The sequence below is a fragment of the Sorex fumeus genome, unplaced genomic scaffold, assembly GCF_029834395.1.
Source record: "Sorex fumeus unplaced genomic scaffold, SorFum_2.1 ptg000055l, whole genome shotgun sequence".
Classification (NCBI taxonomy): Eukaryota; Metazoa; Chordata; class Mammalia; order Eulipotyphla; family Soricidae; genus Sorex; species Sorex fumeus.
Window position 1 is genome coordinate 16,306,472 of NW_026606112.1, and position 25,336 is coordinate 16,331,807.

The following is a 25,336-nucleotide window of genomic DNA, read 5'->3' on the forward strand; positions in this document are numbered from 1 at the left end:
TGGTCAGTTTCTCGGCCTCCTGGCTTCCTCCAGCAGGCTGACGGCTCCACCTTCAGATCTCTCCCCACCACTCGGCACCTAAGACCCCACCGAGGCCCACGCCTTGAAATAGCGCCCTGGGGTGGCTCCCAACACTCCTGTTCCAGTCTCCTCGCCGAACCGTTATTTTCACGTATCCCACTATGTACTGGACAGTGACCGGCCTGCTCTCCTTTGAAACACCTGCCTCCCCCATGGGCACAGCTTGGGAAGGATGTGGCCCCCATTACCGAGTCTTCTGCCAGTGCCGCATAACTTGCATCACAGGAAATTGTCAGACTGGGGCTGAAGCAATAGCACAGCGGGTAGGGCGTTTGCCTTGCACGCTGCCAACCCGGGTTCGACTCCTAGCATTCTATATGGTCCCCTGAGCACCTCCAGGAGTACTTCCTGAGTGCAGAGCCAGGGGCAACCCCTGTGTATCACCAGGTGTGACCCCAAAAGAAAAAAAAAAATTAAAAAAAAAAAGAAAGAATCAGATAAACCCAAATGGAGGCATGCAAAAACAAGAAGCAAAAAAACATGTATCCTAATGTTTCCTATTCTACACCTGAGCTCTATCTCCCCACTTCAGGAAGCACCAAGCCTCCTTGCTTCCGGAGCTCATAATTACCCGCAACACACATCATCAATACACAGTTGTACAGAAAATTTCATTATTTCTATTTCCAAACGGGTCCCAAAGCCGATCAGCCTTTCTCCTGTGGCTTCTGTCCCTGCCTCCTACTCAGAACGCCCAGCGACCCTCTCCACCATCTCTCGCACCGTCCTGGCATCCGACAAGGCCTGGATCACCACCCAGTGCAGGCCGCAGCTCTGACTACCTGGGACCCCTCAGCACGCGGGCCCTGCAGTCCCCTCAGGCTTCCGTCTCACCCTGGGCCATTCCAGTACCTTCAACGCGTCTGGATGACAGTCTCTGGGGCTTCACGAGGCCACACTGTGCCCAAATCCTCTCCTGATAGGCACCTCTCCCGGCTCTAGTCCTCCTTCCTGAGGTTTACCACTCCCAACTTCTCACAATCTCACCGACCAAATGAAGGTAAGACTTCTTCACAGGTCTGCCCGCAACTCTACCCTCAGTTACTGAGAACAATGTTTAAGAACAAGGTTTATGGTTGATGGAATAGTACAGTGGGCAGAGTGCATCCCAACACCCCAGAAAGTTCCCTGAGCACCGCTAGGAGTGACCCCTGGACGCAGAGCCACGACTAAGTCCTTGAGCAACAGCAAGTGGCCCCAAACAAAAACAAAAACAAAACTAATAAACAAGCAAACAAAAATCCAAATGTTAAATGTTCTGGATGCAATTAACGTTAATTAAACGTTTAATGAAACGTTCATGAATAAAATAGTACTGGGTAATCAAGTCAAGAAATTTCCTCAGGAACAAGATGAAAAATTTGCAAGTGACGGAGCAAGGATGAAAGGAGAGAAAGAAATGACCACAACAGTCAACACAGGAGTTCATGCTAAAATGGCATTTTCCTCCCAGCACAACGAACAAAAAGGCCCACATCTACAGCATGACTGTGACGGGCCAACCTAGCAGGATAAACAATCAGCCCTCAATCCCAGGAAGGAACGAGCCTCGGAAGGGCACAGCTTCTGTGAGCAATGGTCGCGATGCCTCTGAGTCCTCTAACTAGGCGGCTCAGTGCGGATCTCCTAAGTAGGGGCAAAGGGGAGAGAAGACACACGGGGACACAGTGGGTCCCCCCTTCCACGTCCCACTGGAACCCCAGGAGATGCTGATGATGTCCCGCACAGGGTCCGCGGGGGACTTGGGCTGTGGAGAGCCAGCCACAGAGGCCCAGCGGGGACGGAGGGACAGCTTCAGGAGGAGCCCACAGCTCGTGAGCCCGCCTGGGGAAAGGGAAGAATGTCTGCGTGTGGTAAAGACAACGCAAACCAGGGCCAAGAGTACTGAGGGAGAATAAAGCAGACAAGGACGAGGGGTGGGTGCGATCGTACAGCAGGTAGGGCATTTGCCTCGCATCTGACTGACCAAGGTTCATCCCATACAGTCCCCCGAGCACTGCCAGGAGTAATTCCTGAGCACTGAGCCAGGAGCATCCCCAGAGCATCACGCCAGGTGTGGCCCCAAAACAAAATGAAAAGACCTCTGCAAACTGACTGGAGGAAGAAATGCAAGTCTCAGAGACCATGCGAGCCAGGAGCACGGAGGGAAGACAGCCGACAAGAACGACCTCTGAAAACCAATGAAAAAATGTGAGAGTCTTGGAAACGAAACGAGGGCAGAGAGGACAAGAGCAGCAGCGCCGCACGTCCAGATCGCTGCCCCCGGAGCAGGCCCGGGGACAGAACACTGGGAAACCGCCATGTGCCTAGGCTGGCTCATCACCCGCAGAGAAAAGGCGACTGTGGTACAGCTCACTGAACAACCAACCACTCACGAATGGAAACTCAGGCACAGGAAATGCGTGGGAAGGAAAGCACGGGGCCTTGGCTGAGGACAGAGGCGCATGTCTGGGGTGGCCTGATACTTACTGGAGAAGTTCGTTTGCCTTAAGGATGAAGGACCCCACGGCGGTAATCGCATCTGGAGGGAGAGACACAGAGATCAGGCCCACGCGTGCTTCTTGCCGCCCGCCGAGAAGTCTGATTCCTACCTTCAATTCCCGCAGCATCGAGTCCCAGAGGTTGGTACTTTTGCTTCCACGAAGCCATTCCCTTCAGTTCACTCAAGTGGTACAACAGGGACTCGGAGCCACTGGGAAGGCAAAGCGGAGAGGAGTTGGTGCTGCCGCCTGTGCCAAGACGCCTGACGCGTCTGCATTTCCCGAAACAAAACCCTCAAGGCACCTTGAATTATCTGAGGGAAACAAGTGTCTTCTGATCGTCTCTGTGGACCGGAATAGGGTCATTCAATGCTCATGACGAGTGAGCTGGGTGCCTGAGCATGGGTCACGCCCCCAGAGCCCTGGCATTTTACGGTTGGTCCCATGGTCCCGCTGCTCACCTAAGAGCCAGGGACTCTACCCATCCCATTTCACCGTAATTCATCTAATCTTGGTCTTGGGGCCATGCCCAGTGACGCTCAGGACTTTCTCCTGGCTCTGCGCTCAGGAATCTCTCCTGGCGGTGCAAGGGAGGGACAACATGGGAGGCCGCGGATACGACCCAGCCTGGCCTAGCAAACGCCCTGGCACGGCTGTGCGATCACTCCAGTCACTCAGTAATCATTGCTTTTTATTTTGTTACTTCAGTTCTGACTTTAGGGGAACTCCTTTGCTAGGTCTGTCCTGGAGGGAGGGACGGGCTTCCCTGAGTTAGTGATGGCTGAGCTGAGCAGTGTCCCAGGGGCCTGGGCTTGGCTTGGCAAGGCTGCTGGTGAGAGCCACAGAGCGCATCGCACCAACACACACCCAAGCTTGGGCGCCCGGCCCCGCTCTGCTGCAGAAAGCACACCTGGGCAGGGGAGTCAGGGAGACCCGGCCCAAGGGCACTGCAGGGGTCCAGAGGGAAGTGGGGAGAACAGGAGGGCTTGGGCCCAGCACAAATGCAACAAAATCAGAGGGCCAGAAAGATAGTACAGTGCTAGGGTGCTCGCTGTGCACGTGGCTGACCATGGTTCAGTCCCTGACACCACATGTGAGGCACCTGAGCAAGCCTGGAGTCAGCCCTGAGCCCAGAGCCCGGAGTGAGCCCCGAGCACAGAGCCCGGAGTGAGCCCCGAGCACAGAGCCCGGAGTGAGCCCCGAGCACAGAGCCCAGAGTGAGCCCCGAGCACAGAGCCCGGAGTGAGCCCCGAGCACAGAGCCGAGAGTGAGCCCTAAGCACAGACCCAGGAGTGAGCCCTGAGTCCAAAACTCAGAGTAAGCCCTGAGCACAGAGCCCGGAGTGAGTCCTGTGTAGAGCCAGATGTGCTCCAAACCCCACCAGCTGACCAAAAAAAGGACAAAAAAAAACCCTAACACCCAACACCCACCCGCCAACTGCTGCACGGAGGAGCGACCCAGAAGCAGCAGGAGACTCAAGGCCCAGGAGAGTCATAACGCTGGCAGAGACCATCGGCACCCACAAATACCTTGTCCGGTTCTAGACTCCAAAATACACAAAATGACACACAAACACACTTTAAGGCAGCGCTCCAAACAGCGAATGTTCCTGGTTCCGAATACACTGGCAGGCTACGAGCCGGGAGAGAAACCTCAGACGGGGCCGGGGGAAATGAGTCCATGAAGCAGGGACTCCTCCCATCTCGGGTACGCCAGAACTCCCCCTCATATGGCAACACAACAACGGAAACCAGAGAGAGCTCCAAGGCCACATAAGGGAGGCAGTTACAGAAAAAAAGAACAATGCCCAGTGGATCACACACACACACACACACACAACACACACACACACACACACACACAACACACACACACACGTTATCACATCATACCTCTGTAAGTGGCTTATCACCAATTTTTGTATGCTGGAATATGACGACTCTATTGACTGGCCAAGCTTTTTTAAGCCCTATTTAAAACAAAAAAGGAAAGACATTGAGTATACAGCTAGAGTACTACATGCCACATGGACACTTCTTATGGTGCATAACAGTGGGGCCGAGGGCAGTGGCTCGGGAGGAGGGCATGGGTCTGGCATGCAAACGGCCCTGAGTTCTATCCTGGCACCGCTCCCCATTACTGAGTGCCAGCTGGGGGCCAAAGTCTGTGACCTGCTGCACCAGGCAAAGGGAGAACTGGGCAGTGCCACTACTCGCCCCTGCCCCCTCCTCCTGCCCCCCCACCCCCATCGCAGGAACAACAGGAGGAAAGGGTAGTGAAACCTCAATCTCACCTTCACCGTGAGCTGGTTCATTAAGAGGGTCTGGAGTTCAGCACTACGAAAAAAAAAAGAAAGCATTTTTATTCTTTTCTACTTTTTTTTTTTTTTTGCTTTTTGGGTCATACCTGGCAATGCACAGGGGTTACTACTGGCGCTGCACTCAGGAGTTACTCCCGGCGGTGCTCAGGGGACCATATGGGATGCTGAGAATTGAACCCAGGTCGGCCGTGTGCAAGGCAAACGCCCTACCTGCTATACTATCTCTCCAGCCCCTCTTTTCTACTCTTAAAAACTTCCCTGAAACCTGCTAAAAGTTGAAAGTGTGAAAAAAAAAAAAACCTTAAAGAGCAACTACCCAACAAACACAAAGGCAGAGGCAACAGATGAGAATGGCGTCCGGAGGAGCAGGCACGGGTGCAGGAGCGAGTGTGCAGGGGGGGTCACGGGGTGCAGAATACGCCCATCACCCACCCTGGGGAAGAGCTGTCTTCCACATGTGGCCAAATAAGCCACATCTGAAGCCCATACCCGAGTTCTAGGAGTCAACTAGAAACCCTTAAAAAGCCTGAGGAGAGGGCCAGGGAGGTGGCCCACTGGTCAAGTCCCTGGCCTGCATGAGCCCTGGGTTTGAGCCCCAGCACTGCAAACAGAAGCATCAAAAGAAAACACAGACCCACTGTGAATACGCTCAGGAGGAGAGAGGCCCTTTGAACAATAGCATGAGACGAGTAACTGCCTTTCACATTATACGTGGGAAAAAAAAAGCCAACACACAGCCAAGATATAGTGGGTTCTGGCGAGCGCCTAGCATGCTCCCAACCTGGCTGGACCCCCTGACCCCACCGGGGTGGCCCAGGCAGCCTCTGGAGCCACAGCACCACAGCTCACCCTGCCCCCTATCTGTGAGCCCTGCCATTGAACCGGGGCCCTCCTGGCCCAAGAATCACTGGTGGCAACCCCCCAAATCAATACAAACTAAGAATAGGCATTAGTAGACACATACAAAAGGATGACACTTCTACGGGAGGGAGCCAGAGTACTGCAGGGAGGGCGCTTGCCTTGCACGCAGCCGACTTCGGTTCGATCTGCAGCATCCCATACGGTCAGGAGTGATTCCTATGTGCAGAGCCAGGAGTAACTCCTGAGCACCGCTGGGTGTCACCAAAATTTTTTTAAAAGATGACATTTATCTTATAAAAAAATGTACACAGAAAAGCTTTGGAAGATACATATTTTTTTGTTTGTTTGTTTTAGAGCTGATGCCCCAGTATTCTCTTCACTGAACAGGAAGTTTGAAACGATCAGTTCTCACCACGGAGGAGGGCAGAGGCACGGCTGTGTTACCTGGCCTTCCCCCACAGGAGCAGGTGCATGAACTCATCCTGCACGGAGGTCGTGGTGCTCTTCTCCTAGACGGGACAGACGCCGACTCAGACAGGGCCGTGGCTGCCCTCTGACCCTCCCAGCAGCAGCTTATCCAGACACCATCCCTGGGCAGGGCCAGGCAGTGACCCGAGGCCTGGCTTCCCTCCAGTCTGGTGCCCACCTGGCAGCACCGCAGGGAGAGAGCCCTTCCCCGGTGGGAATGTGGGGAACCACCACCCAAGCCTTCTGCTTCTTCCCCAAGGGCCTGGGGTGGAAGCTGGGCACCAGGCGCCCCTGCCAGGCCCCCCAAGGGCACGCCGGCTTGGTACCTGCACAAACTTGGTGAGGCGCGAATCCATCTGCATCAGGATCTCTTCCCAGGCCTCGCACATGCACGTGAGTGACAGATTTATATACTGTGCACGAGAGGAGGGAAGCAGGAAGATGAGCAAACAGGTTCCTATCGGTGTGCTAGCCAACCAGCGGGCTGCTGACCGTCTCAGAGACACCCAGGCTTAAGTCCTGGTGAGCCCAAGGAAAGGAGAAAGCCACAGAACCACAGCATGCCCGGAGTAATCGCTAAACTACAAAATGCCTGATGAGTCTCTGAACCTTACTATGAGACGTTCTTGGGTCTTTATCTGGTCCTCAACTTTGTCCTCAGCTTTGTACACCTGGGCATATTTCATGGACACTAAACCAAGGTTTAAACTTTTCTACCAGTGACCCCCTTTGCCTTAGAATTTTTTACACAACCCTAGGTTTTTAAAATTGAGCAACCCTGGTTCAATCCCTGGTACTGATATGGTCCCCCAAATTCCACTGGGAACGATCCCTGACCACAGAGCCAGGAATAGCCCTCACCAGAGCATCGAGAGCCTCCAAATCCCCTCGAATTATTTCAAACTTTAAAACAGGATCAAGGAGAAATGTAAATCAAATTTAGTGACAACGAATTCATTTTAAACCAATTCTTTGCAACCCCCCACATTCAGCTAAGCAACCCCAGGAGTTTAAGTAGCTGAGGCCAATCAGTCAAAATGACGTCTGGTCAGCTTTTCCATTTTCAAACCAGATGTTCTGCAGTGCAGGGGAAGACCCCCAAGTGGGGTTCAGGAGGCCTGGAGGCCCATAGTTCAGCCTAAGGGCCCCAGCAGTGCTCCGGGCCTGTAACCCACGGTGCTTAGCGGGCCACGGGGACCCAGGAATCAAATCCCAGGTTCGATCCTCGGCATCCCATACAGTTCCCCAAGCACCACCAGGAGTGATCCCTGAGTAATTCCTGAGTGCAGAGCCAGGAGTAACCCCTGAGCATCTCCGTGTGTGACCCAAAATGCAAAAAAAAAAGAGAAAGAAATGAAAGCTAATTGAGACTGGCCTGATTAGACACCAAAGCCAAGGTATTCAAGGACTGTTTTCTGAAACACTGTATTTGCAGTAAAACTTAAACTTTCAGCATTACTCTATTTATAGAAATATGTTAAAAGATTTAAACTACTTTTTTTCTCTCACTTTCATTCTGGGCCACGCCTGGGTAGACAGGGGTTTCTACCCGTAGTATTTTTTTCATTTCTTTTGAAGGTGGGACTAAGAGACAGGTGGGAAGAGATTTTCGATTACCTTTTTCTTGTTTTAATGGACTATTATTAATAGACAACAGTCCTACAAATAGTATTGTGAAACTAAAAATTAAAGCCTTAATTTACGGAACACTCAAAAACTTACAATAAGCTTGGGGGCCAGAGTAATAGTACAGCGGGGAGGGCGTTTGCCTTGCACATGCTGATTCAGGTTAGATTTCTGGCACCCCATATGGCCCCCGCAAGCCTGCCAGGAGTGATCCCTGAGCGCAGAGCCAAGAGTAAGGCCTGAGCACCACTGGGTGTGGCCCCGAACAAACAAAAACCCCAAAATGCACAGTAAACAAAACAACTATTAATAAATACCTGTAATAGAGCTGAAATATGAGTAAACTTTCTGGCCATCCGAGTTACTTCAGGTAAAAAGGAATACAACAAATTGGTTTCAAGCTGTAAAATGAAAGTTAAAAAGTGATTCATAATCACACATAATTGCTTCTTTTTAAAGATGTATCAGTCCCCCCCAACTGAAAAAGAAAATCCCATACTTCAGGAGAGTCTGGGGTTAATACATATTAAAAAGATATCTAGAATTTGGTTCCCTATTAAGTTTACTGGTTTGCAGACCTGGAGACCATAAGATAAGAATTTTCAAATCTGGCAGCCTAGAATACAGCTTGGTGAAGGAACAACTGTCTTTTATGTGTGAGGCCCTAGGCCGGATCCTTCGCTTATCCCCAACCCTCAAAAGAACTTTCAAGTCTGGTGGGTGACTGTGAGGATTCCCTACCCTCTCTGGTCATTACTCCCCTCTACATAGCTACAGTCTATGCAATCTATTCCGTGTGTGTTCGGAGAGACAGCACAAGGTGCTAGCCTTGCACGTGGCTGATGTGGCACCACATATGGTCACCCAAGCCCTTCCAGGAGGGCTCCCGGAGGCAAGATCCAGGAGCAAGCTCTGAGCACTGCTGGTGTGGCCCAAATACCACCGCCCTCGCCCCCGCAAGATGATGTGCCGTAACACTATTAGGAAGAATTCAGTGAATGTTTACAGATATCCTGAGAAGTTATAATGGCATGTGTGAATTTTTACCACAATGAAGCTGTATTAAACAAACTGTTAACAAATGAAAAAAACTGTACTTTGGTCACAGATACAGTCCTGGAAATTCTATTTTTGCAGAGTCTTTTTGTTGCTGCCGCTGTTGTTTTTTCAGTTGGTGGTTTTTTAGAGGGACATACCTAGTTGTGTTCAGGGTTTACTCCAGGCTCTGTGCTTTGGGGTCACTCCTGGCAGTGCTCAGGGGACCACCTGCAATGCCAAAGATTGAACTGGGGCAAGCACATTAAGGCCTGTACTACCTCCCCGCCCCCGACAGTCACAGACCCTTAAGAGCAAACACAAACCACCATTACAGTAAACCAGCGTCCCCTGAGGTCCTGTGTCCAGCCAAGAATGCTGGCAGGCATGGGAAGCCTGGTAACATGGGTAGCCTGCATTCCTTTGCTCTACTTCTATTCAAGTTCACGAAAGCTTAGCTCAAGAAGATGCACTGAGATGAAAAACTTGGGAAAACTTCCTGAAAGTCACCTCTATAATCTAACTAGAGGTGCCCAACAGTTCCACAAAGAACCATACGGTCAGCACAACAGAATGGGCTTCTCAGGCATCGTGGGACATCTTACACGAGCTGCACAGAGGCAACGTGCTGGCCTGGACTCCGGAGCCGCCCTGGCCAGAGGCAGCTTCCAGGTCTGCATCATGGAGGACTCAGGGCCAGTTCTGTAGGCCGTTTACTTATCCATTAAACAGGCACATCAAAGTACCTAACCGTTACAATTGCTAGGAGGACACAAATGAATTATTCTAAAGCATCCAGTGCTTGGCACTTTACTTTTCTAATAATTAGAAGTTGTTCGTTATTAGGGTCAGAATCCTAAGGAAATGCTTTAGTACAAACAAGAAGAAACGTGCTCAGCAACCAAGTAATATGATCATCAAAACTCTGGTCATGAAGGGGCTGGAGCAATAGTACAGCAGGGAGGGTGCTTGCCTTGCATGCAGCTGACCTGGGTTCGATCCCCGGCATCCCATATGGTCCCCCAAGCCCACCAGGAGTGATTCCTGAATGCAGAGCCAGGAGTAACCCCTGAGCATTACCAGGTGTGACCCAAAAACAAAACAAACTCTGGTCATGAAACAGTATTGAGTCAGGGACCTAATAATATCACTACACGAAGATTTCAGATGAATACGGAAAAGCTCTGTCCATCTTCTGCTTTGGTTTGTTTTAAAGACCTTCAGAACCCAGTACCATAGACCATAAAAACCTAAACAACCTTGAGAAGATGTATTTCCTGGCCACCACTCTTGGGCCCTGGCTCTTACCTGGAAGTAGGAGACCTCTGCAGCGGCGCCCGCAGCAACCTCTGTGACCACTGACAGCGACTTCAAATCACTGGATAAACACAGTGCCAGGCAGGTGCCCACAATCTGCAGAACAGGCAAGCCCCCACGCTGGTCAGTGCCAAGGTGCCTCTGCTGACAACTCAGGAAGCACAAACTCAGCACCCTTAGGAGTCAACACACCAGGCCCAGGCCCCGGCCCCCAGACACAGCAGAGGCAGGAAGCGTCACAATCCACAGCACTGTCTGCCCCTCTGGACTACGGAAAAGATGGCTGACTCAGCACTGGGCTGAAGCACATCGCTGACGGAGAAAAATCTTTTTGTTAAGAAAAAAGCATTTGCTTAATTTCACTAAAAGCCCTCGATGTCACATTCTATCAATACTATTGTATCTGAACATGAAAACTATCCTCTGTAACAGTCAAGAATAAATAATTCTAATAATTACAAGTGAAAAATCTAACTTTTCATTCTCTTGCCAGGAATCTAGTCTAAGAGGAAAAAAAGAAAGATACAAAAACTTGTGAGGAAAAACTTACCCCTGTGACTCGAGCAATTTTAAACATTCCATAGGCATAAAGCTCGATGAATCCAGAGCTTCCTCCAAGGACCAAAATATTAAGCCTAATTAAAAATAACACAACCAGGTGAGAACAACAGAAGAGACGAGAGATTTTCAATCGAGATTTTCTACTCTCGTACACCCCGCGGGTTGATGCTCCCTGCAGGAGAATGCAACACCAGAAACTAACATGGGGCCTTCAAAGGATTCCATGTACTTCCTCTGGCCTAAGAAACACATACCTGTCGCCCTGACCGCTGTACTTATAGACTAGGTAGCAGCCCTTTTTTGACCAATACAAAATGCCAGCAGTTTTGTACAAAGGAGTGTCAAGAACTTGAATTTAAATCAAGTAGGAACTCGAGTCCATCTACCCTCCTGTACTTCTTACTAACATTAGCAAAGGCACATTATAAGACTCGACTCTGGCTGGGCCCATGTCTTACATGCTCCAGGTCTTGAATTTATGAAAAAAAAAAAAATTTTTTTTCTTTTTTGCTTTTTGGATCACACCTGGCGTTGCACAGGGCTTACTCCTGGCTCTGCACTCAGGAATCACTCCTGGCAGTGCTCAGGGGACCGTATGGGATGCTGGGAATCGAATCTGGGTTGGCCGCGTGCAAGGCAAATGCCTTGCCTGCTGTGCTATCACTCTAGCCCCTCCAGGTCTTGAATTTAATCCTCAGCACCGCACACCCCCAGGCTTAGCCCTGGGGCACCCAAACCTGAGAAATGATCTGTGCCCACCAAAAGCACTGTCAGGTGTGGCCCCCCACAATTGATGACAACAAAAAGCAAGTCAGATTTGTATAAATTTTATCTACAGGCCTTACCTGACATCTCCCAAGAGCTTAATAATTTCATCAGAATTTTCTTCACTAAAAAAATTAAAATAAATTAGGTTACCTTTTAGCTTTATCATTCAAATACAAAAAAAAAAAAATTCTTATTTGAAAAATCTGATATCTCTTACCTAAATATTTTTGAGGTATTGCTGTAACTAGAAGAAAACAAAAAAAAAATTACTTACAATATAGCCTATAAAACATGAAAATACTGTCACAGTGTTCAAGGAAAAATCAGTTGCAAGAAAATCTACAAGGCTAATTACAATGAAATTAAATTAAATTATGATACTTACTTTTTTGGCAATGTAGGTAGTTTGGGTAAAAGAAGATTTGATTCGTCTTCAGCATTATAAAAGGATGTTAGAACACTAAAAAGGGAAAAGAATTACAAAAAAGTGAAATATTTACTTCTCTGTCCACTCCAGTTTTTAAAAGATGCTCAGCTTATATATATTATCAGGTAAAAAGATACACAAATATTTTACTATTTTAAAATAGTCACTATAACAATCACAAATAGAAAAAAATAGGAAATTCATTTACAAAGTATTCCTGAAAAAAAAAAATCAACCAGCCCAATTTGTATTTCGAGAAGTAAATATTAATAAACTATTATCTCATCATCGATTTGCTCGAGCAGGCCCAGTAACGTCTCCATTGTGAGACTTGTTACTGTGTTTGGCATATTGAATACGTTACGGGTAGCTTGCTAGGCTTTGCCGCCCGGGCGACATACTCTCGGTAGCTTGCCGGGCTCTCCGAGAGGGGCGGAGGAATTGAACCCGGCTGGGCCAGGCTGAACCCGGCTGGGCCAGGCTGAACCCGGCTGGGCCAGGCTGGCTGCGCACAAGGCAAACGCCCCACCGCTGTGCTATCACTCCAGCCCATATAAAATGTACTCATATGTAATAGTATTACATACTCATAATGTAATAGTATTCAGACACAGAGAACTTACGATTTCTTAACTCTCATCTAAGACTTCAGACCAAACATACAAGTTCCAAGAATGATTTCAGAGAACACTGGAATTATTGTGGGATACGTTCTGGGTTCTCTGGGTACCTGAGGAAACACCAGGCATTTGCGATCATTTGCCCCTTCTTTCCATTCTACTTGCAACAGGGCTGGGAATTAATGAACGAGAAGGATGTGGCAGAGCACATGCCTTGCACCTGCGGGGCCCTGGATTGGATTCTGAGTAACAATCAATCCGGATGAACAAGCAGTAGCAAACACTTGGCAAACGTTTTTCTCACTTTAACACAAAGCAGGTGCCCAGAGAACCCCTGCAATGTCCATGACTCGCTTGTAGACTATTACTAGGAAGCATATTAGGAACAGACTCGGCAGGCAATGGCCCTGAAAGAACAGGGCTGCTATGCTCGTCAAACTGTCTGGAAAATCCCAGGACCACTTGCAACCCTCGATGAGCCGGTGACAGATCAACCACTCTGGTTTTATTGACAGTGAACTTTAAAACCCAGACGAGATCCGTGAGCCAATTCTTTGTAGGCAGCTCGCTTTGGGAAAGGCCTTACTTGAATTCATTCAGGACTACATATTCATTTAAAACTTAATTAGAAAGAAAATAACCACATTGCCTCAAAAAAGAAAATTTTCTGCAGTACAGCTAATCCCACTGATCCTTTGATTCACAATTTCCCCAAGTGGGCGACACGACCTCCTTCCCAGCGCTGGAAAGTTCATTGGCCGGGGAGGGCAGCAGTAGCCTTGGCTGCCACTGGGAGGGAACTTGAAAGAAGGAAGACCCAGGGGCTGGAGGAATAGCACACCCGGTAGGGCGTTTGCCTTGCACGCGGCCGACCTGGGTTGGATTCCCAGCATCCCATATGGTCCCCTGAGCACCACCCGGAGGAATTCCCGAGTGCAGAGCCAGGAGTAATCCCACACTGGGTGTGACCCAAAAAGGGAAAAAAAAAAAAAAAAAAAGAAGGAAGATCCAGGGTGGGTTGGGGGAAAATTAAAGAATTTTTCTGAAAAGGGGCCAGTAAACCAAAGAAGTTTGGGACCCTCCATTTTATTTTTAATTTTACTTTTATTTTTATAAAGTAGTTCAGGCTGGAGTGATAGCACAGTGATAGGGTGTTTGCCTTGCGCACAGCCAGCCCAGCTGAGCCAGGTTCGACTCCTCCGCCCCTCTCAGAGAGCCCGGCAAGCTACCGAGAGTATCTCGCCCACACGGCAAAGCCTGGCAAGCTACCCGTGACATATTCGATATGCCAAACACGGTAACAACAAGTCTCAAAACTGGAGACGTTACTGGGCCCGCTCGAGCAAACCGATGAACAATGGAAGACAGTGTTTTGGACAGGACACTTCACAGTAATTAATATTCGAACACTAATCCCACCATTATACCTTCTCACCACCATATTTTGGATGTTTCCATCTCAAACCCCAACCCCTGCCCCAAAGTAGAACAGAAATAATTCATTTCGTATTGTCTGTTATGGATAAATCACCAAAAATGCTCCCAAAAACTTCCCTTAGAGGAGAGTATGTGAAGATTGTTGTATTTCACCCAGGGGCCATTAAGCCCTTCTATAAGAGATTACTAACATGTTGTTAAGGGTTGAGCCTTGTGTGCTTTTATATATAAATGCATTTCCCTCTCAGCTGAGTTGCCTTCTACTTTGAACCACATCAAATGTGGTGGCTACTCTTGGTGTATGAGTGCTGCGAGGTACGATACGTCGTGCAGTCACATTTGCGGCTCCACCTTATTCCATCTTTACATTAAACATGGTCTTGACTACTTATACCTAGGAAAAATTCTGTTCATGAAACAATCACTCAGAAGTGATTCCTGAGCACAGAGCCAGGAGTATCCCCTGAGCATCACAGGGTGTGGCTCCAAAAACCCAAAGAAATAAAGAACGCAGAAAAAGCTCAGCATCCAAAGAGAACCTCTTAATCTAGCACTTCTTATTCTCTAAGAATGTTTTTTCTTTCTTTTTGGTTTGGGGGCCATACCCAGTGGTACTCGGGGCTTACTCCTGACTCTGTGCTCAGGCATCACTCCTGGAGAGGACAGGGGGACCATATGGGGTGTCAGGGATCCAACCTGGGTCAGCACCTGCAAGGCTTCTTACCCACTGGAGTATCTCTGGTCCTTCCAAGAGTCTTCTAAGAGTCTAAGGGTCTCTCTCTCTCTCTCTCTCTCTCTCTCTCTCTCTCTCTCTCTCACTCTTTCAAAAAAAAAATGGCCAGGCTGGATAGTAACCAGGGTTAAGCCTTGCTTGTAGCCAACAGCATTTTGATCCCTGCTACCACGTGGGCCCCACAAAATATTGCTCAAAACAACCCCTTGAAAAATAAAGAAACACCGACAAAAAAAACTTGGAAATCCAAGCCTATACTGCTTCCATTTAAAAATATTATTAGAAGAGGCCGAAGCCACCATAAAGTGGGTAGGGAACTTGCCTCCACACAAGCCAGACGGGTTCAGTCCCCAGCATCCCATCTGGTCCCCTAAGCCTGCCAGGAATGATCCCTGAGAGCAGAGGAAGGAGTCGGCCTGAGCATCACCGCAAATGGCCCAAAAACAAAAGGAAGAAATTTTAAAAAGAAAACATGATCTAATAAAGCACTTAAAGTTTTATCCTGATAAACTTTAAACCAAAAGTTAAATGCAGGGACTGGAGCGATAGTACAGCGGGGAGGGCGTTTGCCTCACATGCATCTGACGCAGGTTTGATCCCCAGCATCCCATATGGTCCCCCAGCACCGCCAGGAGTGATTCCTGAGTGCAGAGATAGGAGTAACCCCTGAGGGTCACAGGGCATGGCCCCAAAACCCAAAGAAATAAAAAACAAAGCAAGTTAGATACAACGCACGCGCATAGGCTGGGCATCCTACGTCACTTCCTCCTTACCTGCTCTCCACCGTCACTTCCATCCAATGCATGCAGGAAACGGGGGCCTCCACAGAGAAGGAGTGCAGGCTCTCGGGCTTCTCCACATCACACAGGACAATCTTCTTGGTGTCCGCGAGGGCAAAGGCCAAGACTGAAATGAGACAGGGGAAAAATAACCAGAATGAATTAGGGTTCAACTGGGGGAAAACCTAAGAGCGATGCACGGCTTGCAATTCCTACCGTTTTAAATTCACCGTAACCTCAGGAACTACTTGGCTTAAAAATTCTTCCTGTGATATTTTAAAAACTACAACAAGACCTTCACGTGCACTTACGTTCTTTTTTCCAGTGCTTCAACCTCATGTATCATACACGACGTCACAGGCATCAAGGTCTCTGGGCAAGGGGTGCCCTCTGCCCAGCAGAAAATGCAACTGAGGGCAGGGGACAGGGCGATAGTACAACAGGTAAGGTGCTTGCCTTGCACGCTGTCAACCCAGGTTAAATCCCTGGCATCCATATGGTCAACTGAGCACCACAAGGAATATTTCCTGAGTGCAGAGCCAGGAGTAAGCCCTAAGCGTAGCCAGGTGTGACCCAAAACCAAATAATAAACAAAATAACTTAACAAAAAAAGAAAGAAAACATGCAAAGGGGTCAAAACAGAGCCTCCCCTCATTGAGATACGCACACTGCTCAGACAGATATGCCGAAGGTAAAACAGCGATTCCACAGGCTCTGCTCTCAGAAGATTCTGACTTTAGTGGAAATAAAGCAAGTCTGATTGACCACGTCCAGCTGCTCCACTTGAGTGGCTAACGTCTTCCTGCCCAACTAGAGCCAAGAATCTCTCCAGGGAGGCCTACGGTCTATGTGGCCTCCAGCACGGGCACCTCCGCCCGCTGCCAGGACGCTGGCTTCCGCGTCTCCAAACCTTCCAGCGATCTTGAAACGGTCCTTCCCTAATAAGTCCTGATTTCACTGTCCAACCACACTATTTTAAAATTCTTATTACTTGAAATATTTTACATGGGAGGAGGGAAAGATACCACAGCTGGTGGCCTCAGGGCTGATTCCTGGCTCTGCGTCCAGGGAGCACTCCTGGCAGGGCTGGGGGACCACTCGGGGTGCTGGGGACCAAACCCAGGTTGGCCACTGCAAGGCAAGTGCCCTACCGGCTGTACTACTGCTCCGGCCTCCTTTACAGAGTTTTGAAGGTGGGCCCAGGAAGTTCAAAGGACTCAAAGTGCACTTTGCATGTGGGAGGCCAGGATTCAATCCCTGGCACCATGTGGTCCTGGGGTCCAAGCCATGCACCGCCCCCAACACAGACACACGCACAAACTTTTTTTTTGGGGGGGTGTCACACCCAGCAATACTCGGGGTTACTCCTGGCTCTGTACTCCGGAATTACTCCTGGCAGTGCTCGGGGGACCATATGGGATGCTGGGAATCAAACCCAGGTTGGTCGCATACAAGGCAAATGCCCTACCCACTGTGCTATCGCTCCAGCCCCCCCCCCCCAACACACACACATTCTGAAGAATAAATTTCACAAAGCGGTAGGGCGTTTCAGCCAACATGGCCGACCCAAGTTTGATTCCTCCGCCCCTCTTGGAGAGCCTGGCAAGCTACCGAGAGTATCTCGCCCGCACGGCAGAGCCTGGCAAGCTCCCCGTGACGTATTCCATATGCCAAACACAGTAACAACAAAGTCTCCAATGGAGACGTTACTGGGCCCGCTCGAGCAAATCGATGAACAATGGGTTGACAGTGATACTTAGGTATTCAAAACTCTAGTATAAATTTAAATTTATACTAGAAATAAAAATTTAAAAATTTTTAACTAATAAAATTGATAAAACAGCTCCATATAAATGAAGCATCATTGTGTGGATGTAGTCACCACTGGTTTTCACTAGTTTTGCAGAAAAAAGTTGACACTGCAACAGAAGTGACTGATTATGAACCCTGATGGAGGAGGGAACTGACTTATATAGCCAATTAATAAACTTTATCAATTTATAAATTTCTTTCAGGTATAACAACAACACATTCTTTATGGAAATAAGTTTTCATTTTTGGAACACTCTGAATAATAGAAACGGCACTTTTAATAATATTATTACGTTTGCCATCTGGTCTCCAAGCCAAACAGGTTACTTCCTTTCCTGTATTTTCATTGGGTGGAAAACTCCAAACTCTATGAAAACTTGCAAGGCGATGAAGCAAAACCTAGGACAAAACAGACGAAATGTCAGAAAATTTAAAAATCCGTTTCCCAAGCTAACACAAACCAATAAACCCAGCGCTCTCCCCACCACACACTACCACAAGATGATCCTTATTAATCATTCCCAGTAACATCCCAAGTTACCAGCAAACTCAAAGACAAGAACATCCCCGTGATCTTAAGTTAGTTTCAAGGCAAGGGGTAAAACAAACCTCCAGCTTCACTCAACTCTGTCCATCTTCCTTTTCCTTAGATGTCAACAAGAAACTTCCCTTTTAGAAAGAAGACGGCTGAGCAGGAATAAGACAAACTAAGGGGCGCACCCATCGTGCTCCACAGCCCCTGCACGCGAACGCCAAGTATTGGCCTAGCTCCAGACTCACGAGCTGTCTCAGGGGAGACGCCAAACCGATCAAACCCACAAGCACACGGGTCTTCGGGCTGAAACTCTGGGAGGGGGCTGAGAGTCCCCGCTGAAGCCGCAGGAGCCGCATCCACACCCCACAGTTGCCGTCATACAATCGACCCAACGCTACTTCAGAACTAGGCCCAGAAGAGAGGCCAGGCCAATAGAACTCCCAGGCACACCGTCTTTGGGGTCTCCTCAGAGTGGGGCAGGCAGCCTGGTCTGTGGAAAGCACTCACAGCCACACTCACGACCCACAGCCTGCCACGCGAACAGCGAGAATCATCTCAACAGGAGACACCAAGCCAAGCCGATAAGGCGCACATAAGGGTCTCCAGGCTGCAAACTCTGGGGCCTCCGTGGGATGAGGGTGGGCCAAGAATCGTCCCAGTTCTACAGATCCTGGAGCTTCTGGAGCGCGTGGCCGCAAGTGCACCTCCGTGGCCGCTCAGAAGGGGCACAGTGAATTAGATGGGAAAGGAGCCCAGATGCCAGGCAAGCTGAGTAAGCAAAAACGGTAACACAGAAGGCCCACCTGTAACAAACAGCTCAGTAAATACTCGGTGACCTTCATAACCAGTGCCTGCCACGGGGGTAGGCTAAGGGGCTGGGTAAGAAACTGGGGACAATAATGGAGGGAAGGCCACAATGGAGCTGGGAAACTGAATGCCCCAAATAGCTATATTCCGAACAATGTTGGAAACCACAGCATTTAAATAAAATAAGTAAATTAAAAAAAAAAAAAAAAGGATCCCAGACAGCACTAGCAGGCAGCTGAAATACGGCTGAACAACCCTGAACTCCAACTCAGACAACCTGGGATTAAAGAACGTAGTCATGGATAGAGAACAAGTCACTGAATCACTCTCAATTTTCATTTCCATGGAGGTACACTCCCACTTAAGAGGGTCGGGATTCTGCCCCGGAGCTCCCCAAGCTTCAAAACGACGACTGTCCCTCCACCGCCCTCTAGAAAACCACTGAAATTTCCCAAGAGGCCTCAGAGGCACAGGCCCGTGCAAAGTACCCCACCGTCCTTGGCACCCAGACCACGGCCCACAGCTCGCTCACTCTGGGCCCCATCTCCGTTGCCTTACTCCCGGGGACTATTCTACGGCTCGGCCCAAACGGGCCCTTCTCTGGGTCTCTCACTGCCTTCCCAGTGCCCTTGAAACGCACATTCCGGTATGATCCCTTGTCTCTCTCTGGACCTTCTGCTCTATCTGAAACGTGCTTCCCGCCGAGGCATCTTCATCAAGCCATCAGTTTCCAGCGTGGAGGGTGTTGGACAGGAAACCAGATGGCAGAAGGAATCTGTACTCCAGGACACCGTGGCAGCAGCCGGGACCAGCAGGGGGACTGAAAGACGACGCAGGCCACTATTCCTGTCAGCTGTTCTTCCCCAGAGCCCGTAAACTGGGACTTGCGTGCAGGCAGATGGGGCCACCACTGCCCCTCTCATCCATGGCCTTCTGCAGACCTGAGGTGTCCCAGCGCTCTGGAGGGTGTGAGCTCTCAGCTCCCCTCCGCTCTCTTGCGTGCCACAGCTGCACCTGGGGCTTTAACTGCTCCACCACCCCTGTCCACTGATGGGATCTTCAGCCTCTCCTCAGTCCTTTCTGGAGTCCTCAGGGAGCACAACGACAAAGCCGCCGCCGTCTGATTGGCCATCCCCTGCCTCTCTGCGCCAAATTCCTAAGAGGATCACGCAACCCATAACTGCCACGCGCTTGCTGTTCTCACCCCACACGTGCCTTTCCTCCCCTCCTCCATCGGGGTTCAGAATCACCCCTTTTGCACACAATGTCAACCCCCTTGCCTCTCTCCTGCAAAACAGGTGAGACCCGGTCATGACTGCAGCCATGCAACCATGCTCACTAGCATCCCTCAACACACAAGAGCACTGACCCGGGTGGCCTCACTGGCTACACTGTTTTTCTGGGGTTTTTTTGTTGTTGTTGTTGTTTTGTTTTTGCATTTTTGGGGTCACACCCGGTGATGCACAGGGGTTCCTCCTGGATCTGCACTCAGGAATTACTCCTGGCAGTGTTCAGGGGACCATACGGGATGCTGGGAATCGAACCCGGGTCGGCCACGTACAAGGCAAATGCCCTACCTGCTGTGCTATCACTCCAGCCCTACGCTGTTTATCTGATCCCGCCGCTTTGTCAAATTTTTTTCAACGGTCTCCCCAAATTTCCAAAATTTACTTCGCCACCCTCACTCCGCGACACCTGAGCCCACCAGCAGGAGCCAGAGAGACAAGACAGTAAACAGGGCTCATGCTCTGCACCCGCCAGCCCCTCTATAATCCCCCCGCACTGCCTAGGAGTCCCCCTGAGCACCAGCCAGTAATGACCACTGAGCACAGAGCTGGGAGTAAGCCTTGTGTGGCCCGAGTGACAGATAGTACAGCCAATAGGGCGCTTCCTTGCCTTGCCCCCAGACGATCCTGGTTCCATCTCCGCATCCCATATGGTCTCCTGAGCACCAGCCAGGGGTGATTCCTGAATGCCAAGCCAGGATGACCCTCTGAGCATCGCCAAGTGGGGGCCCAGTTTCCCTCCTAAAAAGTAAATAATAAAAGCCTGAGCCACCCAGTCAACGCGAGGACGTTCCTGTTCTCTCCTGCTATAGCTGGGCCGCCTGCATTCGCCCCAAGACACGAGGAAGACCAAGGACACCTGGCAGAGCAGGGAAAGGCCCGCAGAAAGACGGCCCCACCCTGGTCCACCCTGGTCAAGGAGGTGTGGGCGCACGACAGACACGGCTTCCAAACTCCCGCCGGGTCGACCACCTGCGCGGACAACCTGCCCAGGGACCAGGCGGGCGATGCACACAGGCTGGCGGGAATCTCCTTCCCGAGCAGCGGTCAGTCCCCACTCCCGCAGAGGGAGCTCGATACGGCGGCGAAGTGGACGCGCCGGGACCACAGCACCCAGCACCCAGCACCCAGCAGCCCGGCGGGACGCTGCGAGCATCACTCCCCAGGGGTCCTGCTGCAAAGTTACTCTGGGGTGCGAGGAGGCTGCGGGAGATCTGGGCCGAGGCCGGCCGTGCTCGGGAGCACCCTGGTGGGTCGCTCGGACCCGCGCGGCTTGCAAGGGGCCCGCCGATCCCCCACCCCCACCCCCAGCCCCCCGGGAAGGTGTGTCTACAACGGCGGGCGCCCGCCCGAGTCATAAACGCTCAACACAAGTTCCTGGGTCGCGCCCAGGGGGGCTCTGCGCGGTGCTTGGGGGGTGCTCCGGGCACAGTGCTCGGCGCGAGCTGCCCGCGGACGGCGTGCCCGGCCCAGCGCCCCGCCGCGCGCGGCACTCACCTCGCCCGCCGTGTTGGCCAGCGCGATGAGGTCCCGCTTGGGCGACCAGACCAGGAAGATGACCTCCTGCGGCAGCTGCTTCTCGCCCACCACCCGGAAGGACGGGAAGCAGGTCGGGAAGCGCAGCATCGGGGCGGCTCGGGGCGGCTCGGGGCGCCCCCTCCTCCCGGCAGCCCGCCCGGCGCGCAGAGCCCCGCGCCCGCCCCGCGCCCCGCCGCGCGCTCCGGCACTTCCGGCGCCGCCGAGTCCTCGCGAGAGCAGGAGGCGGCGCGCGAGAGGACCGGGCGGGGGGCCGCGCTGGGCGGCTCGGGGCGTGCGGGCTGGAGGGGCGAGGCTGGGGGTGCGCAGGCTGCACCGTGCAGGGGTGAAGGGGCACGGCCGGGGGACCACGGGCTGCACCGCGCAGGGTGGAGGGGCGAGGCTGGGGAGCACGGGCTGCACCCTAAGGAGTGGAGAGGCATGGCTGGGGGAGCACGGGCTGCACCCTAAGGAGTGGAGAGGCACGGCCGGGGGAGCACGGGCTGCACCCTCCACGGTGGAGGGGCGAGGCTGGGGGAGCACGGGCTGCACCCTAAGGGGTGGAGGGGTGAGGCTGGGGATGCTCAGGCTGCACCCTCCACGGTGGAGGGGCGAGGCTGGGGAGCGGGGCTCGCAGGTTGCACCCTGCAGGGTGAAGGGGCATGGCTGAGGGTGAGGGGTGCTTGGGTTTCAACCTGCAAGGTGAAGGGGCACAGCTAGGGGTGGAGTATTATGGGTGGGGGAGCGCGGGCTGCCACCCTGCAGGGGTGAAAGGGCACGACTGAGGGGTGCACAGGCTGCTCCTGGGCCCCTGTTCCAGGTGGGTGGGACCCCGGGACCACTGACCCCCCTTAGAGGAGGTGTGTGGACAGGTGTGCAAACTCAGCTGCACCTTTTCCCCAGTAGTTGGCCTGGAGTCAGGTTTGGGGGTCTTGGTCTCCTCGGAGACAGGCTGGGAGGGCACTCAGGTCCTAATAGCCGCCCCCGGGTCTTTAGGCACCTGGCCGGCTCTGCTTGCTCTGGAGACCCACCTGGAGAAAGCTTGCAACACCCCCCACCCCTGACCCCCCAGATGTGACCCAGACCCTTGACTGAGAATACTGGATGGGACCCCAAACTCTGGGGGCGGTTTCAGTGAGCTGCCTGGGTGCAAGGGCCCTTTGACAACAGTGCATTGATGCCATGTCCGTTACCCCTCACAACTGACTGGCAATACAGTGAACCCCAAAAGCAATGCACAGACTCTTGGAAAATTTAAGCAGAGTGAGGTTTCAGGAAACCAGGTCTGCAAACACAACGTTTGCCGGGATTTTTTTTTTCTCAGCATCTTAAGGGAGGGCCTGATGTAAGAACCACACTTTAACTGCAGTCCTGGCCTCCTCCAGGCTTATCCCAAAGCTGTTTGAGCATCAACTAGGAAAGAGTCTGGGGGTTCACAAGTGATCAAAGATATTGGCCTTTCTGGCAGACATTTAAATCCATGCACCGGATGCCCCTTTATACCAGATCCAGTAAAGGACCAGGTAAAAGGGTTCAAAAGTACCTACAAAATGACCCTATGTCATCCTCTGCTTCTTGAACTGAGATATATGGAAGACACAGGTTAGAAAGTGGTCTGCCTCTCACTTTCATTTCTTTCAGAGAAAGAAGCGCTAGGTAAGCCCGCAGCTCATTTTTCCTCTTTCCTGTGTTTATGGAGGCATAGTGATGCACAATACCATTCGTAGTTTCAGGCATAGAGTTCCAATTGTACATCACCAGTGGCAGGAGTATCCACCAATGTGTCTCAAGGAAAAATTTTTTTAATATAAAGTAGGAGTACTGCTATTTATTCAGCCATTGATTAAACTGATTGAATTGGGCATGAACTCCACATTACTCTTTTAAAAATTTTTATTTAATTTGATATCTGTGAGATAGACCATTACAAAGCTTTCATAATTGAGTTTCAGTCATACAATGATCTATCACCCATCCCTCCACCAGTGTACATTTCCCATCACCAGTGTCCCCCAACTCCCCACCCCCTACCCCCAGCCTCCCTCTATGGGAGGCACTTTCTTTCTTGCTCTCTCTTTTTTCTTTTATGCATTATGGTTTGCAGTACAGGTGCCAAGAGGTCATGGTGTTTGTTCAGGGCATTTGGTATTTTTACCAGGACAGTAAAGCTGGAGTAGCTTTTCAACTGGGTGGCCTCTGGGGTGTGGATGTGACTGCCGAGGCTTCTGGAAGTACAGGGAGTGTAGGATAACATTGCCACAGGGAGCTTAGGTTTATTGGTTACACCCATCACAGTGCTCCCCAGTCACTCCCATTCCTCTGTATTTATCTGTAAACTCTTCTCTATGCTCTCCTCCCCAATCGGCTAATCACCTTTTCTCCCTAATCAGATTCTGTTGGCTTGTAAGAGCAGATCCTTCTAAGGAGACTGAACTTGTAGGTTATGTCTTTTGCATAGTTTACCCTAAAGCAATGTCCTTTCTTTATGGACACAGGAACACAGTTAATATTATGCTTTGTAACTTGGGAGTTGATTGACTCTGAATAATATTTACTCCTGGGCATGTGCTTTCTTGACTCAGTTACCCTTAGTTCCTAGCACCCCAAAAGCAGAGTCCCAACGAGGGACTGAATGGACTAGGACAAGCTGTGAGCTACCCTGGCATCAAAATTGGCCAGGCCAAAGCACCACGATACTCAACTATAAGTTGAGGGCATGATCATGGACAAATGCTGTCATGCTCCAAAAGTAAGTAACAACGAGACTATGACCCTGCTGCTGGGGCTAGGAAGACTAACCTGGCCTGAGGACTGTGGTGCGGTATATATATACATATATATATATACATATATACACACACACACACACATATATATATATACCTCCCATATATATGTGCCATATATATATGGGAGGTAGCCCATTCTGACCTCGAGAAGCCTGGAGATTTCAGTCACAAAACCCGCATACCAGAATTTTCAGCAGATTATATCTTGGTGAGGTCTGTCCTAAGACAGTGGAGTTAGGCCAGGGATATGGCAGCGATTTGGGATTGTGGAAGCAAGTGGCTACTGAGGAATCTGCTAGGCCACCAGGCCAACCCTCCCCCTCCAATTTACCCCAGTCTGTTCAGCCAAGTGCGGGTTCAAGATCAATTGTGGCGTTGGATCTCTTTTGAGATTTATCTATGGGTCTCTAAAATAAGGCCAATAAATGAGGTTGTATAGCTGAGCCGGAGGTGGTTTGTGGGCGTGGCTCCCACATACCTAAATTTGGCCGATTAATTTCTTGGTAAACTTGGTCCCAAGTTGTTGGGGTCTGGCCAAAGACACAGCGGCAATTTTGGGGTGTCAGGAAGCCTGAAGGCACCATCAGGCTGCTGATGCACTCACCCCACGGGTACAGGCTGACCTGTTGGCGGCACCATATTCCCTTCTCAAGGAAATCTTGAGCTTTCACCAAGCCCCATCTTCTACCCTCTCTGCTCTAGTCCCTGAGAAGTCGACCCAGGGATAGGTTAATTTGTTAATGTGCTCTGACACGGTGCAGTGCATGGTTCCTCACAGGGTCCCCCAAGTCCCAGCAGGAGTGATCCCTGAGCACCACTTGATGCCTCCCCTTTAAGCCCCCACCCACCAAAAAAAACCTACTCAAGGGGCTAGGGAGATGACCCCAAGGACTGGTACGCATGCTTTGCACGCAGGAGGCCTGAGTTCAAACCCTGAAACCAGTTGCTCCCTGAACACCTCCCACCCCACCTTCAGCAAAGGTCAGAAGTAGGCGTAGAGCATGTAGGCGTAGGTGTGGCCCCAAACCAAACCAAACCCTCAAGGGGAAGGAATATGAGAGGCATCTGGGAGCTGTCCC

General features: G+C 50.9%; 1 protein-coding gene across 1 annotated transcript in view; it reads right to left on the reverse strand.

Annotated features, from left to right (window-relative positions):
- ANAPC4 (anaphase promoting complex subunit 4) overlaps positions 1 to 21,611 on the reverse strand; it is a 39,709-nt gene extending 18,098 nt beyond the window's left edge. Inside the window, exons 1-15 of the mRNA XM_056125548.1 lie at positions 21,451 to 21,611; positions 17,619 to 17,724; positions 15,508 to 15,640; positions 11,903 to 11,977; positions 11,735 to 11,761; positions 11,595 to 11,639; positions 10,739 to 10,823; positions 10,180 to 10,284; positions 8,154 to 8,237; positions 6,537 to 6,623; positions 6,187 to 6,251; positions 4,855 to 4,897; positions 4,454 to 4,530; positions 2,673 to 2,773; positions 2,551 to 2,602 (exon numbers count right to left, since the gene is read on the reverse strand). Coding sequence (XP_055981523.1) covers positions 2,551 to 2,602; positions 2,673 to 2,773; positions 4,454 to 4,530; positions 4,855 to 4,897; positions 6,187 to 6,251; positions 6,537 to 6,623; positions 8,154 to 8,237; positions 10,180 to 10,284; positions 10,739 to 10,823; positions 11,595 to 11,639; positions 11,735 to 11,761; positions 11,903 to 11,977; positions 15,508 to 15,640; positions 17,619 to 17,724; positions 21,451 to 21,579 — 1,214 coding nt within the window. The 5' untranslated portion in view covers positions 21,580 to 21,611. The remainder of the gene's footprint in view (positions 1 to 2,550; positions 2,603 to 2,672; positions 2,774 to 4,453; positions 4,531 to 4,854; positions 4,898 to 6,186; positions 6,252 to 6,536; positions 6,624 to 8,153; positions 8,238 to 10,179; positions 10,285 to 10,738; positions 10,824 to 11,594; positions 11,640 to 11,734; positions 11,762 to 11,902; positions 11,978 to 15,507; positions 15,641 to 17,618; positions 17,725 to 21,450) is intronic.
- Between the last annotated feature and the right edge of the window lie 3,725 nt (positions 21,612 to 25,336).